Here is a 16,542-nt window from a genome sequence, read left to right as displayed (position 1 = left end):
TCTGCCCACTCTGCCTTCTTCCTCCTGTTTCATCCTTTCTCCTGCCCTTTCTGTCCCTGTTCCTTTACTCTTTTCCCCACATTCTAAGCAAATGCTTAGAGGACCAACGGAAAGGTATTGGCTAGTGAAGGGGAAGCTGGATCAGAAGACTGTTTACATTCCAATTACTTTTAATCCTCTCCTCATACCCTACATGTCTTAATTCCCCTCCTTGTGCTGGGTCTCCTACCTCACACTGGCCTCTCTCCTACCTCCGTGTATCCTAGAGGGGCCACTTCTGAGAAAACCACGGACAGGGCTACTCTGAGAACCTCTCCCCATTCTAAGCTCAGCAAAGGTGCTTCTGAACTCAACAGCCCCCTTCCCTGCCTCAGGGTGAGAGTGCACCAAGGCTGGGCGGAGGGCAGAAGAGCCTCTTGGAGGTTTCCCCGGCATGGCCCTGTCCACACGGACTGGGGAACATTGGCTGGATCTGGGGTTGTTACCAACACTTCAACTAGGCTTTCATTCACCCTGTTTTTCCATTGAGAGCTGGAATGGATGCCAACATTTCTTTGGATTGACGGTACATAGTGGACTTCTGTTATAGTGTTGTCAAAAGCGTGACAGGCAAAGGCGCCACTGATGGGAGTGGAGGGGAGGACACTACATGGGCAAAATTTTTTATTTCAATAGCATTTTAATGAGTAAAAAAATATTAACAACATATTAAAACCATGATTTCATGGATATTATTGCTTATAGTGAGGAAAAGTTAAAAAAAAAAGAGAGCTATATTAAAATCAATTTAAAGTAAAATACTAAGAAAATAAGAATATTGGTAGTGAGGAGTCATTGTAAAAATCAAGAAGGTGGCAAGAATATGGCTGCCATCTGAGAAATGGCACAAATTCTCAAGGCTCCCTTGGGCTCAAACAGCAGCATGGTCTTTAAGATCTTTTAAAAAGCACGGTCTGTTACTCCCACGGAAGGAGAGGCTCTTGTCTCTCTGGTCATCCATCCACAAGGGCATGCCAATCTCTCTGACAAACTCTACGCCCAGGCACTATAGGCCGCATCTGTGAGGTGCAGGCATGCTTCCTGTCTACCGTGTACCACCTGTGTCTGCTCTGACCTTGGCAAGGGCAGGTGTGTGGGAATCTTTTGACACTGACACAAAATGCAGGGCGTCCCTGACCGTCTTCCTCTGACTCTGGGGGACAGGAGTTGGCCATGCAATCAACATAAACCCTGGTTACCTGGATGCTCATTCTGCACTGGCTTCGAGAGCCCCAAGTCAAGGACTCGTATCAAAGAGAGAAGTACAGGGTAAATATGGCTTCTGCTCGGATACCCACTCTAAAATTTAATCATGCGGTACAGTTTCTGGATGAGCTAGATGAAATGACCGCCAGAAAGGAATAATCATTGCTGGCTGATGCTCCCCAACATTCAGCCAGTTCATGGTCAATAACCCCACCTAGTACGTTAACTCTCCGTTATCTAGTATATGATTTGCTCTCAGTTTACTTGAAATATACACCAAGAAGTTTCATGATTCAAGGTCAAACATTTTTGCTGCTTTACTAACATGTTTTGCTCTTCTGGGTGCTGACTTGCTCTTATCTGCCTGAAACCCTTTCTTCTGGATAAAGTTATACTGGCTCATCTCTGTGGCAAAGAACTTAAGGGCCTCGGCTGTCTCCTTGTCAATGCACTGAAGCGGGCCCTAAATTTTACAACTTGCACTGTTGACCCCTGTGCCTGGTATTCAGATATGCATCTAAACCAAGATCCTGGGCTTCCGTAAGAAAACAACAATCCAATCTCCAGATTGGCTCACTTTTTGTATTTAATAGATATTTAACGAAGCTGGCCTCTGGGTACATATAAGAATACAATATCCGGCTCACTTTCCTATTGCCTAATTTTTACGAAAGGTTTGGTTGACAACAACATTTTTTAAGGAGGATGACCTGAAGAATAGGTACTACTCTTCTCTCAGTCGTCTGGAAGCTACCTCAGGCCAGCAGAGAGCTCTCAGCATCGCCAGACAATTTGGCCTTTGGAAGAACCTCTGTGGCCACGTTGCCATCAGCCTGTATCAAGGGGCTTCGTGAAAAAGAACCTGATGAGTAATAGCTTGCTCCATGCCTTTTGAGGACTTTTGATCTCGTGTCAGAGTCCTCGCTAGGAAGATTCTCAGGAAATTTCTCTCTCATCTCAGCACTTTTCACCTTGTGGACAGCACGACTCACGGTACTTACAGAGTGCTTAGAGTAAGTTATGGCACATCAGCACTCAATAAATATTAGTTATTATTACAATATACTGAGGATCTGTACCAGGGAATACAGAGCCGTTTACATACATCTTTTAAAATTCTCACAATAGGCTTATCATCTCATTTTCACAGATAAAGATTTTCGGCTTGAGTTTCAAGTGGAGATGTAAACAGAGACATTAAGATGAATTCACAGTGGTATTCATAGACTAAGCACATGGAGGGGGGGCTCTGTTCATTTGCTGCAGGGGGCCCCAGACCCTGCTCTTGGCTCCTGCAGCCAGCGCTGATCCCACTAATATGGGCTACTACTTTAAAGCTATTTTTTTGGTCTTGTTTTTCCTGTCAATTATTTCCTGTTTATTTTCAGAGTCTGGGAGCGGTCTCATTTAGGGTCACCAACTTGTCCAGAATTTCCCAGTTTTATAACTCAAAGACCCATTTCCCAGGATACCACTCAGTGGTTTTCTCATTGTGTTCTTGATCTTTGTAGAAGGACCATAGCTAGTACATGCAGATACCTTCATGCAAATGAGGAGGAAGGGGTATCCATTTATTCTTAACACACTTATGATCTTCTTTCAATGTATTTATGTAAACTGCCTTAAATCCTTTCTAGAATAAGGTGGGGTACAGAGAAACAAATATAAATACAGAGCTTCACATTGTGTTTGACATTCTGAGGGTTATGGGTATTAATATGTATATTACCTTTATATCCTTGTTCTGTCTCCCTGAGATCAATTTTGGTTATTGGTTTGAAATCAGTATCCCATAATCGAATACACCCATCTCGTCCACCAGTGGCAAAGCCTTCTTCACAAGCATACATGCTAAAGATGCCAGCCTGTTGAGTAAGGCAGACAATACTGCAATGATTCTAAATAGTCATTATAGTTGGATCTTGACAATAAAAGAAAAGGCAAAAACAAAACAAAAAAATATTTAAATACGTTGTTCTCTACTGAAATTCTGACAATAGACCAAGCAGCCATTTATAATACCCTTCATTTTGGGTAGATCAAAAATTAATTATAATTACCACCAAAGCAAATTAGTTCAAATGCTCCTTTACCATTAACTAAACTGACAGCAATTTGAAAAAAAAAAATTCACTAATTCCTTGGTTAAAGTAGATATGAAGATCAAACTCCTTTATGTGACTACTGATCCTTATAAAGAAAAGGCAACAATGGAGGTGTTTCATATAAATTGCCACTCAAAATAATCAAGCAAAGATATGCTGGCTAGGAACATAAACACTTTCACTGGTAAGCAGGTGCCTGAAATGCACGCAATGAGCTCAAGAAGGCACCGCCTAAGCCTAACTGAAGACAAACTACATTTGTGTTAGTTTGTTAAGGATTATATGAAGATGCTTTTTTTTACCATGGGCAATAGTTTCATAACTTAAAGATAATTTTCCACAGGAAAATATCTTACCTGGTCTATTGAAAAGTGCTACAAGGATATACTGTTGACATAAGAGCTAGTGTGAAATTAGGTTACTAAGGCAGCTGCTTTCATGCATGAGGACGACTACTGACCTCTGAATTGTTTTAGGAGCTGTTTCATAATTAGTGGAGCCAAGAACATTGGTTCAACATACAAGAAAATGAAAGATCTAAAATTTCACAGCTCTTTTGCTAAGACGTGCTTCAACTTTTCTTTATATTAAGAGTAACAGGGGACCAACGTGGAGGCAATAAGCTTTGGTGAGTTTCTAAAAATTTCTTACCCAGTTTCCATTTACTACAATAGGTTTCAGCTTTCACATCTCCCCATTCTTCTGAGCATTTCCATTTTATCATCTATAGATACTGCAATGTAACCATTATCATATACGTCAAAAGAGAGCAGAATGGTCAGAAGTTTGTTCTTGTTCTTACAAGCAGACCATCAAAAGCGACAAGTTTATCAATGGTTTCTGTTTGTGTTTTCAGAGCTTGTGATTCGGACATGGAGGTGCTGCTTGCTCATTCAGAGTGAGGAAAAATCACCCTTACTAACCAATGTAAAAACAATAGTTGTCTACACTCTTGCTATTCGATGCACGGGCCCCAGGCCAGCAGCAATGGCATCATCCCAGACTTACTGAGTCAGAATCTGCATTTTAACATGATCCCCAGGAGATTCACAGAAACCTTAATGTTTGAAAAGTACTGATCTATAAGATGAAAAGAATGATAAAATAGTTCTATTCTTCCAGATGTTGGTGAATAACACTACTCAACCAATCAATAATTGAGGTGAAGGCTAAATTATTAAGCTTTTGAAACATTTCTTTTAGGCAATCAAAAATAATTGGGGAAATCTAGAGTCTGCGGATTTTAAAGCAACAGGAAAAAACATATATTTGTGATGTCAAGTTATTTAATAATCACCCAATATCCACACCCACATACTTACACTGTGTGCTCCTTGAATGGTGCGGACCAAATTGAGCCCTTTCCAGACATAGATGTCTCCATTTAAAGCACCAGAATAGGTGATGTCTTCTTTGGCACATGCAAGGCAAAGGATGGTCTGAAGATCCCCCGTTTTGCCAAATATCCCTCTTTTTGCAGTCAGGGCATTTCCACAGAGTGTCCAAAACTGGAAAGTGATTGAATGAATAGATCCAAAAATAACGTGGTCATTCTGAAGCCCCACATTATTGGTATTTGCTTCTATTTCAGTACATGGTGCGTCATCTGCGAGCGCTGACCTGGGCACACGTCATTTCACTTGTCCTACTGCAACCAACAGGACTGTGAACCCATTTAGCCAACTACTAGCAGCGTAAGAAAAACTTTTAATGGTATTTTTTAAATCCCAAAGTTGTAAAATTCCCAAACTTTACTAATTGCTTAATGGTGATTACATACAAAAGGTCAATGTTCTCAGAGTTGGAATAAAGTGGACGAATCATCAGGTCTTTAATTTTTAGTCAAATTACAGAGGCAGGATAGGTTCACGGTAGAGAAGTTTAGAAATACAGAGAAGTATGAAAAGGAAAACTGAAATATCTACAATGTCCTGCTAATGTGTTGATGTATCTTCTAGACATTTTTTCTGCAGGATGTGTGTGTGTGTATTTAGAAATAATGCTTTTCTAACTAAAAAATGTGATGTCTTCACTGTAGAAATGTTGCTCAAAAAGTTTCCTAAAGAGGACTTATCTTTCCATATAGCCAAATAACTGATTAAGCTTTTCAGTTTTCATTGCATAATTTATCATGTGGCAGAATCATTAAGCATAAAGCTTAAACTATTTTGTAGAAAGCAATAGCAAGACTTCCACGGTTATACAGAAATTGAGTATTTTGCTTTGACATGGTTTTTAAATGTATGAACTGGTACAATTGTCCTGCTGTGTATATAGCCCCTCAGTTTATAAAGGCTCTTTACATTTATTTGGTCTCCATAATACCCCTGAGAACAGGCTAAAGCAGCTATTCCTATCATCCCCTATTTGGAAGTGAGGGCAAAGGGGCCAACGTGGTTTGCTGAAGGTAAGAGTTCAACGGGTGTCTTACATGAGAAAATACTGAAATCCTGATCTTTGCCTTGAGAACTTTAAATCTAATGGAGACACATAAAAAGCAAGAGACAATTTCAAGGCAGCGTATTCAGACTACACACAAATGGCAAGAAAATTCAAAAACAGAGAACCGTGTTGAATTACTTGGAATGAGCCAGGGTAGGACTCGGATCAGTGGGGAGGAAGAAGTTACATCGGGGATCGGGAAGGCAGGAGTAGGCAAACCCAAGTGACAAAAAAAAAAAAAGTGTGAGGAAAAATCAGTGACAAGTCAAATATTTTGTGCCTGTAGGAGAGGAAAAAGGGCGGCCCTCTTAGAGTAGTTAAGTATTGAGGGAAGCAGTTCTGGGATGGTTGTACCACCCGGGGGTCTGGGACCCTGGTGGCCGTGGAGGAGGTGGCCCTTAGGGAGGACGAGAGGCAGGTGTGCAACCACTTGGGACATTACAGGATTCTTCTCTCATTAAGGAGGCAAGTACCGACTCTGGTGATTGGTTTCTTTGGGCACTTACTACTTCTATGAAAAGTACACGCGGAAAGAACAAAAAGATCTGGGGAAAAGATGGTCAGGTCTAAGCTTTGGGAAAACATTTAACATTCAAGCATTAACTTGGAACCTGAACAAACTACTAGATGTAAACACTTGCTGGTAGTACGAACATGCCAAAAACCCGAGAAGGTAGGCATTTCCTTTTCTCACCATGTCTCCCACACATGAAGATTAAAAGGAGAGTAATAATTTTGTAATCAGTATCCCTAAAGAAGAGTAATTATTTTGCAGTTATTATTTAACTTAGAATGTGCACCTCTGAGCTACTGAAATATTTTTTAAAATTTTTTTAACTTAAATTTTAGGTAGTTAACATACATATTGGTTTCATGAGTAAAACGCAGTGATTCATCACTTACGTACAACACCTACATTACTGAAATATTTCCAATGGACAACCACAAAGCAAAGAGAGACCATCAGCCTCAGACACAAACGTTTTCTGATTAAATCCTCTAGGAGGAGGGAAAAATGCCAACATGAAACATTCCAAATAATCAAATCTCTAAAAAGGCACATATAATGCCAGGATAGTAAGAGATTTTTTGTAGAAGTGGCAAATCTCTGATTCTCTCTTCTTGAGAAGCACTTCCTACTGGGAAAACAGGGACAATTTAGGGTAGCAACACATCAGTAAATCCACATCCAATGAACAGACATTGTTTATCTTCCCCAGTCTCCATTCCCAGGTTGTAATGCTAATTTTGTTAGAGCCGGCAGGTAGTCTGCAGTTACCTGGCTCTAGGTAATGTCCAATGTCCCTTCTGTGTATGACTAGGGACTGGAGAAGGATCAACAATACCCACTGACGTGGTACGCTCCTTTGCTCTGAAACCAAGCAAGCATGACGACGCTCAGCTGCTACTGTTCTCAAGCACTCACTCCAGGTAATTGAAATTTGCCTGTCTGGCAAACACTGGGAATTTGCAAAAACAGAAAGGATTTCACCGTAGCTACACAATTTCACATAAAATATATTCTTGGAGTGCATCAAAGATTGTTGCATTCAACTTGTGACTGGAATCATCCATTTGCTGTTAAGGAGGTCTGGGGGAGAAAGGTGGAGATCCTGGAACTGGTTGTAGAAAATACAGATAGTGAAAATATTTGTTGAAGGCTGCTAAAACTTGTTGTGGATTTCTTTCTAAACAAAATTAATAAAGATGGCTGGATGGGCATTTGCAGATTATTCCATTTGAGGTAAAAATACTTATTTTTGTTTCAAAAAAGATGCCAGGGGGCACTTGGGTGGCTCAGTTGTTTAAGTGTCTACCTTTGGCTCAGGTCATGATGCTGGGGTCCTGGGATCAAGCCCCTCATTGGGCTCCCTGCTCAGCTGAGAGTCTGCTTCTCCCTCTCCCACTGCCCTTCCCTCTGCTTGTGCACTCTCTCTCTCAAAATCTTTTTTTTTTTTTAAAAGGAAAAGATGCCTGTCTACTAAAACATAATTAACAAATTTAATGGGATAAACAGCTCTGTTTTCAAATGAAGTTCCAGGGTTTTATGTGCCTGTTTTAAAACTGATTAAAAGAGTTAACCAAGGATGGAAAGAAATAGGGAAGAAGCTGGAGAAATCATCAATTAAGCAGCTAATCTGTTATTTTTCATAATCTGTTCTTGAGGGGTAAAGTCAGGCCAAGATAGATCACTGAAGAAATAATTTCCAAGTGGAAAGAGTTCTTCCAGAGACTGGATTTAAATCTTATCTGTGCCACCGTATTTGTGATTCCAGGAGAAGGGGAAAAAATTAACATTATTGTGCCCTTACTGGCACAATAAACACACGCTGTTTAATACAATTCTTAATAAATTCAGAAGGTAGTGATCCACAACCCTCTGGGTTTTTGTTTTGTTTTTTGAGAGAAATTCAGCCTCAGGGAGATTAAATAGCTTTCCCAGAGTCAAGTAGAAGGAGAGAATGATGAGGATTCAAAGTCAAATAACCTCCTAGGTCTTGGCTTCCTCACTGTAGGATATGCAGGCTGGATGATGGCTCTGGGGTCAGAGTCCCTGACTTCCAGAGAGCCACCGGAGCCTAATGGAAACCAGGCTTATCATGATCTCACATAATTCTTTGATTATGGGTAAGAGAACAATTCAATGCCTTTGCAATTTGTTAGAGTGATGAGAAACTCATGTTGGCAGATACAGATATCGTTGATTAATAAAAATTGTAAAGGGAATTATTATTTAATGGCTAGTTATTTTCTGGCCAAAATTTTTCAAATCACTGGTTTCCTAGGAAAATTAGAAAAGAGGGTCTTCAGTGATGAAATGTTGATCATCTTTGAACATATGTTGGCCAAGGACCTTTCTGCTCCCTAGTCCTAAGATTCTGTGGGTGACCAAAGCCTCCCCATTAACTCCTGACTGATGCAACCCCTCCCCCTCCTTTGGGTTCTGCTGCTTTCCAAGCTCTCCCCCACCAAACCCACCTACCCACCAAGGCTGGGCTCAAATACCATCCCCCTCCTGTAACACTTAACATTCCCCTAAAGAGCTGGGATCTCTCCTTTATTACTAGAGAATTTTGGTTTTGCCTCTCTTATAGAGTGTTCTGTTTTAATGTTTTAATTGCTATACATCAAGTAAATTGAAAATAGGGTTAGTTTTCAGTCCTTCACATGGTATGCAACTAATGTTTATCAAATTTAAAGCGTATTCCAGGTGGACTACATAAAACAATGACAGACCCTCCAACTGCTGCTGAAGGAAAAAGTGCCTGTATCTGAGCAAACATACCCTCAGGCTTTTGCACAAGGATAACAGAATGTTAATGAAGCCCTAAGATATTGGTAGGACACTTGATACCTTTGAATAATAGAACCTATAGATTTATCTTTTTGTCTTGTTTTTTCATTACTTGTTTCCTATTTTGGAAATATAGGTTATTGTAAGATAATTTTAAAAATAGGGGCGCCTGGGTGGCACAGCGGTTAAGCGTCTGCCTTTAGCTCAGGGCGTGATCCCGGCGTTATGGGATCGAGCCCCACATCAGGCTCCTCTGCTATGAGCCTGCTTCTCCCTCTCCCACTCCCCCTGCTTGTGTTCCCTCTCTCACTGGCTGTCTCTATCTCTGTCAAATAAATAAATAAAATCTTTAAAAAAAATTTTTTTTAAACAAAGAATGTAATTAACTCATGCACCTAGCATTAACTGTTTAACATTTTGGGATCTCTTTCCAATTTATTTCCTACACGAAAACATACATTACTTCTAAAGTAAAAAGAAAAAAAAATCAAAACAAATTTACCTCACCCAGTAGACTGTAAATAAATCTTGCATATTTCCTAACAACATTAAATAATCATCTAAACCATGACTTGTAATGATTGCACAGTATTTCTTCCAATGGATATACCGTATTTTATTTAACCACCTGGGGGAAGTTAGGTGGCTTCAGGTCTTCTTTTGTCTGGTTTTATTTGCTTTTGGTAAGTTATTCAACCATGAACCCATCCTTGGTTCATATTTCTAACGATTTCCTTGAAATAAATTCCAATATATGAAATTACTGCTGTGCTTTCTTTGGCAGCACACACACTAACATTGGAAAGAAATTCATGGCTCAGAGGATATCAACATTTCTAAAGCTATTGATAGATATTACCAAATTTCTGGACTGAAAGACCATAAATACTCATTTCTGGTACTCATTTACCCCCTCCAACACCAAGGCTTGAGAGTGTTCATTCACTAAATTGTTGCCAACCCTGGGTACATTTTAATTATAATTTTGATGGATTAAAAATAAAAACATTGTTATTTTAAAATTTCTACTCTTTATTAATGAGGTTTCATATATCTATTAGCCAGCAATGTTTCTATTTTTGTCAAGTATACATGTCCTTTGCCCATTGTACAGGTTTGTTGGAGGTCTTGACATTTCAAGGACAAACCCAAATTCTATCTACCATGCTTGTGGCTTACACTTTGCTCATTTGTGGTTTGCCTCTTTTGTTTCTTAGGGTTCGGGGGCAGAGAGACAGAATGCTTTAATGTTTATATAAATCAAACTATGTTACTCTTTATGGTTTCTTACTTTGCTTTTCCGAAAGGCCTTTCACGCACTTGAGAGCAGTTAAGCATTTACTTAGATATTCCTCTAGCTACTTTATAGGTTTTTAAACATGTAACTCTTTGATTCATAAAGAACTTATTCTTGTGTATGGTATGAAGTAATAACATATAACTTTTTTCCCTGGAAAGAGATAACAAACTGTCCTAGGGCCCACTGGTCAAGATACTATTCTAAATTGTTATCCCTTTTAAAGTCTATTTCTCAGCTTTGTTTTTGTTGTTGTTGTTGTAGTTCTTATTTATCCTTATCCCAGTGTGATACATTTTAATTATTTTGACTTTATAATATGCTTAGAGCAGCTTCCTCTTCATTATCCTTTTTGAAATTCAAGTTCTTGGTTATTCTCATTTTTTTATCCTTCCAGACTTAGAATAATTAAAAAATGAAATGTCAGATAACAACAAAACTTCTAGAGATTTTAACTGACCTTGTACTGAATATAATTGAAATGATGTGTTTGTAATTTTTAAACATCGTATCCAGAACCAAGGTTGTCTCTCCATTACTCAAGCCTTCTTTTATATTCCTCCGTAAAGTTTTGTAATATGTTTTAAGTCTTGCATCCCTCATTATATTTATTCCTGAGCATTTGATCATCTGTCCCTTTCTAACAATAAAGTAGGAACAATGGGGAGCATCATTAAAAAACTAGACTCAAAGAAGAACAAAAGAACTGGGAAACAGGAGGAATTGGTTGGGGAAATAATATAGATACCTACTCTGTTCTGACAAAAACGCAACATTTTTGTACCAGCAGAGATCCACACGGGCTGGAGTCAAGCAAGTAATCCTTACATTCTTTCACTTATGAACTTTAACCTCTATTAGCTACAAACCTGTGGACAGAAGATCCTGGGTCATATCCCAGGGTCCAGTGGAAATTTTTGCTATATCAGAGTAAACAAAACTAATGGTGTTGACTTCGCTACATTTTAACAAAACAGAAAGAAGCAAATAGCTGAAGGTATGTCCTGGGCCAGCCGTGGTAATTCAGTCTGTGTAGTCTAGGGGAAGACACAGGCATTTAAAAACCAATGACCCAGGTAGGTTTGTACTATGTATCGCTCTATTTCTATGTCCAACCCAACATGGTACCTTCCTTCCAAAAGAACATATCAACGTGACAAAGTTTTGGTAGACAGTATGTGTAAACATTCATCAAAATGTAAAAACTTAAATCACAGTATTAAAATCAGAACTGTTTTAAAATTTGAAATCCTAGAAGTACTATGAGTATTCAGTTTAGCATTTAATTAACATAAAATTTTCTTATCAGCTGCCCGCTGGACACGCCACTTGATGGTCCTTACACTGCCGTTCTGAAAGAGCCCCATCAGCTGATATCAGCTTGCTTCACGTTCAAAGAAGCAGGTAAAACGGCTCCAAATTTAAGATAAATAAGTAAAGTGGAGCCATTTCTCAACATCAAATTATACATATAAGCACCTTAAATTCTTTTCATACAAGTTACCAAAAAACTTTAAGTAACTACTTTACCTTTATATGTTTGACTCCACAGCTAACCACTCTGTTTGGCTGATATGGATCCCAGGAAATATCAAAAATCTGTTAAAAAAAATTAAAGATTGCTATGTTGGTCATTTATGTCTTTTTGCCTTCTTTCAGATATCAGTTCAACTGCCAAGACTCCATCCTAACACTCAGGACACACGTTACCTGCGTAGACTGAACAGTTGGGGATTTGGCTTGGCGATGGGTCAGGAGTTGCCAACACATGTTTTACTACCTCACATCTACCTACCTTCGGCCTGAATAAAGAGATGATAATCACAATCAATGAGACAAACTGGTGTTATGTTTTTAACTTGGTCCATGCAGGGTAGATAAACAAATTGCAATGACTTGGAATAATTTTTTGATCAAATTTTCTATACCTCTATACAATGATAATAAAATACTTTTGAGATAACTGTACAATAAAAAGAATTACAAAATTCAAGTAGGAAAATGTTTAATGGTCAACTGCAATTCAGTGTGGCCAATACTTTCTCATAATCATAGAATATTCATAAACATAAGGCAGAGGCATTTATTTGGCACCTAACTTAGCCCACCTGAAATAGTCCTTTAGCCTGTCATTTTGATCTGACCCAAAATACTGTTTTATCTTATGTTTTCCAAGGAACTGAAAACACACCCACTAATACTAATATTATTTATCATTCTTTAAGAAAAGTTACCAGATAGTTTGCAGGCAATTTTCCATTTTGGGAACAAGGAAGAGAAGACTCTGTCAATTTTGAGGGTCAGATCACCCATGGTAATTGCTCAAAGTGCGTATTTCACCAGCCCAAATGAAAGACTCTGATTTAGTGGGTATGAAATTGGGTCCAGGCAGCTGCTTTCTTAAGCAGACCCCAAGAGATCCTTATGCAGTCAGTCCATGGACCACATTCTGTGAAGCTCTAATAGAAGGAGTAATTGTCAGGGCCAGAGTCTAAATCAGAGAAAGAGCTTAGGCTGCTAATTTCTCATCATGTAGGAAGGAGAAATATGGACCAATCATCAGAGAGAGAAAAGGAGGACCTATAACCTTCGGTTAGGTAGAAAGGAGCAATTATAGACCACAGAAAGAGCACTGAAGAAGGCACTTGGTCCAAATACCAAGTTCCAATGAGGCCCACTTTAGCTAAGCAGCCTCAGGCTAGTCCTAGCATCTCTAAAATGAATGACATCACCTCGGTTCTGTTAGGAGGTCAATTAAGATAATGTATATACAATCATTTGCAGGCTATAAAGCACTCATTACATAAATGAGTGCTAGGCATTAAGTATTTTAGCCACTAAAATAATCTTGAAGATAATCATTTGCCCATAAGGAGCTAGCAATAATTCATATTGGCACGAGTAATAAAGAATAAAACTGGGTGGATACAAATTATGGGGTCTGGGAGAACAGTGTTCTAAGAGAACAGTATTTCATTAAAACATTCTAGGCTCTTAAAATTAGAGAGTTCGCACTCGAGTAGCATTACACTTTTCACAATCGAAGTGGAAGGTGTAAAATACGTAACAAAACAGTAAGAAATTCACCTATTGATCTAGTTTAATCCAATTTACTTTATAAGATACGATGGGATTATCACATAAGCAGAAACAGTAATATCCAAAATGTGAGCATCACAAATATTTTCAACCTATTCGTTGAGAACTAAGTTAATACCAATTAATCACCAATAAGTTAATAACCTGGGAGTAGAGCTCAAGCATCACTATACTGTAAAATCTCCCTAGGAAATTCTTACGCAGGGCCAGGGGTAGGAACCATTGGGACCAGAAGGGTGCCAGGCCTCTTCCAACACTGAAGTTCACTGCCGGTCATCCCTGGACTTCCCGAGAACTCAATCCTGAGTACAATTTGCCCAAATGTGCAGCAACAACTAGGGGGTCACCTTAAAAACCATGATTCTCCATCAGTGAATGAAAAAAAAACTTTAGAGTTCACACTAAGGAAGAGAGATTGAATTTAATATCTAATTTGGGCCTCATTCTGCGTGGACACTTACACTGAGGAAAAATACAAAACTAGCAATCAATGTAAGACAGTCATACAAATTCACTTTTTTGATATTAGAAAATCAAGATGATAAAGTGGTCAAATTATTTTAATTATGTAAGACAATGGAGAAATAGATTTCTGACCTGCTTCATACCCTATCTTGCCTGCTACGACTATATGGAATTATTTCTGATCACGCCAACTTCAATATGATGAGAAGCAGGCCACAGTTTAGATTCAAGTTTCTCAAAATAACAAGGAATCCCGAAGTTGTCATTATATTCATCAGAAGTTAAAATGTATAACACTCTAGGGCTCCTGGGTGGCTCAGCCAGTTAAGCGTCTGCCTTCAGCTCAGGTCATAATGTCAGGGCCCTGGGATGGAGCCCCATGCCGGGCTCCCTGCCCAGCGGGGAATCTGCTTCTCCTTCTGTCCCTTCATCCTGCTTGTGGGCTCTCTCTCTCTCTCTCTCTCTCTCCCTCTCTTTTTCTCTCTGATTGAAATAATAAATCTTTAAAATAAAATAAAATGTAGACTTGAAAGACATTTTGTGAATATTTTCTAACTACTTCCATTTCTAAACGAATACATCTAAACTTTACACACAATTTCAAATTCAATTCTATTTTGATTTTATGAAGACACTAACTGCCAATATCAAAAAATTTTGTCTATGAAAAGTTGTAACAATTTAAAGAAAGCATCCAATCACCAGGAGAGATCATGCTGACATCGTTATTAATCATGAATTAATTTTGTTTGAAGTCGGTTTTTAGGTTGAATAGGTAGGGAAAATCTTTACATGGAACATTTACTTTTAAAAATAGGACAACTCTGGGAAGCTGTGAATTGTGAAGTCACAATTCCCTCACACGAACACCGCATGGTTCGATCCGACAAGCTCTTCTTACCCGGTCGGAGTGGCCGGTGGCGGAGGCCAGAAGTTTTCCCTTCCTCCAGTCCCAAATGCAGACTGTATTTTTGGCATCCAATCCCACAGAGGCCAAACGCTAAGAAAAAGAACAATGATTTAATAGCTGAAACTGATGGGCACATTTCTTATTACCCATCACTTCTTTCAACAAATGGTCACTGATGACCTACTCTGGGCCAAGCACTGAACATGCACAAAAAAAATGATTTCTCCAAATCCATCTTAAGTCCACAACTAAAGATATCACAGATGACTTTCACTGGCACATACTGAAATTTTAAAAACCTAAAAGCTACAAATGATTTGTCACAAAGCCTCTGATTTAACTAGTTGGTATCAGAGGAACACAACTTGAAGGCAAGGTTTAAATTTTTTATTTTTGTTCAAATTTTTTTTTCAAATTTTTTAATTTTTAAATTTAAAATATTAATGTGAGAGTAAAGACAGTCTAGGATTCTATAGTCTCAAAGTCTTGTCAAGCTGCTGAAATTAAAGGGTTTGACAGACACATGGAGAAGAAAACCCATAATGAGCATTACATTCATTCTTAATTTTTCACAGTTCCACACACATTTCAGGTAACATGTTGGTAAAAGTAATCTGGTACTTCATCTCCCAGCCTAAATTCTTTGGGTTTATATCAGAATTTGTTCTCGAGGGAAAAGAACATTTAACACATTTACATATACACAAAATCAAAAGTATCAAAACATGTATTAGAAACACCAACAGCAGAGGGAGTTTCTAGCAGGATGTCCTGCCTATGGAAACAGCACTGTGTAATGGAAGAGGTCTGGACTGGGTGTAAGTTCATTTGGCTTCTCTTTTGACTTGTGAGGAGCCACCTAAGACCTTGCAAAATTAACTAACCTCATTAAATTATGTTTTCTCATTTGTAATATGCAAAATATTTGTTAGGTCTACCTTGTAGGTTTATCATATGGACTGGTGAAAGAATTTAAGTCAAAAGGTTTTGAAAATACAGTATCATCCAAGTAATAAGATGTCTGAGCTTCTGTATTTCACTCCGCATGTTTGAGTGTGTACGTGTGCGTGCACATATGTAGAATGATAGTCACAGGTAGCTAAACGCAAATGTGTTTTTATGCAGGGATCAGTCAGTTTTCTTCAGTAAAGATGGCTTCCATCAGTCATGTTTAGTAGAAAAAGTACACAGTTGGAACTTTAAAAATGTGCCCTTAAGAAAGGTGGTCTTTGTGGGGGGTTTTCTTTGCTGTAAGTTCTAACAGGGCATCCCAGCAATGGAAATTATAATACATGGTTGCATTTTTGTCCATATAAGAAAAATTGGAAGTGTGTAAATTCCATTTAGCTTATTCTTTTTCTTTTCTTTTGTGATAAACATGGGCACTAAAGTAAAACCCACATTTCTTGATTGAAGAAAAGCCAAAGTAATCTATTTTGTTCATTTGTAGTGACAGTCCCCATGGCTACCTAAAAAGCATTTCTATTGCCTTTTGTTATTTGAGAGGTGATGGGCTATTTGTCATTTTCTAAATATCACTCAATTCCAGTGAACTCTGCCCGGGGAATAAGGCAGACCTGAAGCAATAGGCATCAACAAACCAGGAAATCCATCAGAGCAAGCAAATAGGTTATCTTTCTCAGCTGACAGTGGAGTACCGTGCAGTCCACCCCTGCCCTCACCC

General features: G+C 38.6%; 1 protein-coding gene across 1 annotated transcript in view; it reads right to left on the bottom strand.

Moving 5' to 3' along the window:
* Nucleotides 1–16,542, bottom strand: part of EML6 (EMAP like 6) — a 275,854-nt gene that overhangs the window by 145,755 nt on the left and 113,557 nt on the right. The window contains exons 4-7 of the mRNA XM_087863403.1: nucleotides 14,850–14,948; nucleotides 11,915–11,983; nucleotides 4,673–4,858; nucleotides 2,975–3,110 (exon numbers count right to left, since the gene is read on the bottom strand). Of these exons, the coding sequence (XP_087719529.1) occupies nucleotides 2,975–3,110; nucleotides 4,673–4,858; nucleotides 11,915–11,983; nucleotides 14,850–14,948 (490 nt within the window). The remainder of the gene's footprint in view (nucleotides 1–2,974; nucleotides 3,111–4,672; nucleotides 4,859–11,914; nucleotides 11,984–14,849; nucleotides 14,949–16,542) is intronic.

The sequence above is a fragment of the Ursus americanus genome, chromosome 7 (genome assembly GCF_024610735.1).
Source record: "Ursus americanus isolate L20-20 chromosome 7, mUrsAme1.1.p, whole genome shotgun sequence".
NCBI classification, from domain to species: Eukaryota; Metazoa; Chordata; class Mammalia; order Carnivora; family Ursidae; genus Ursus; species Ursus americanus.
Note: the sequence above shows the minus strand (reverse complement) of the source record. Positions and strands in the feature narration are given on the sequence as shown.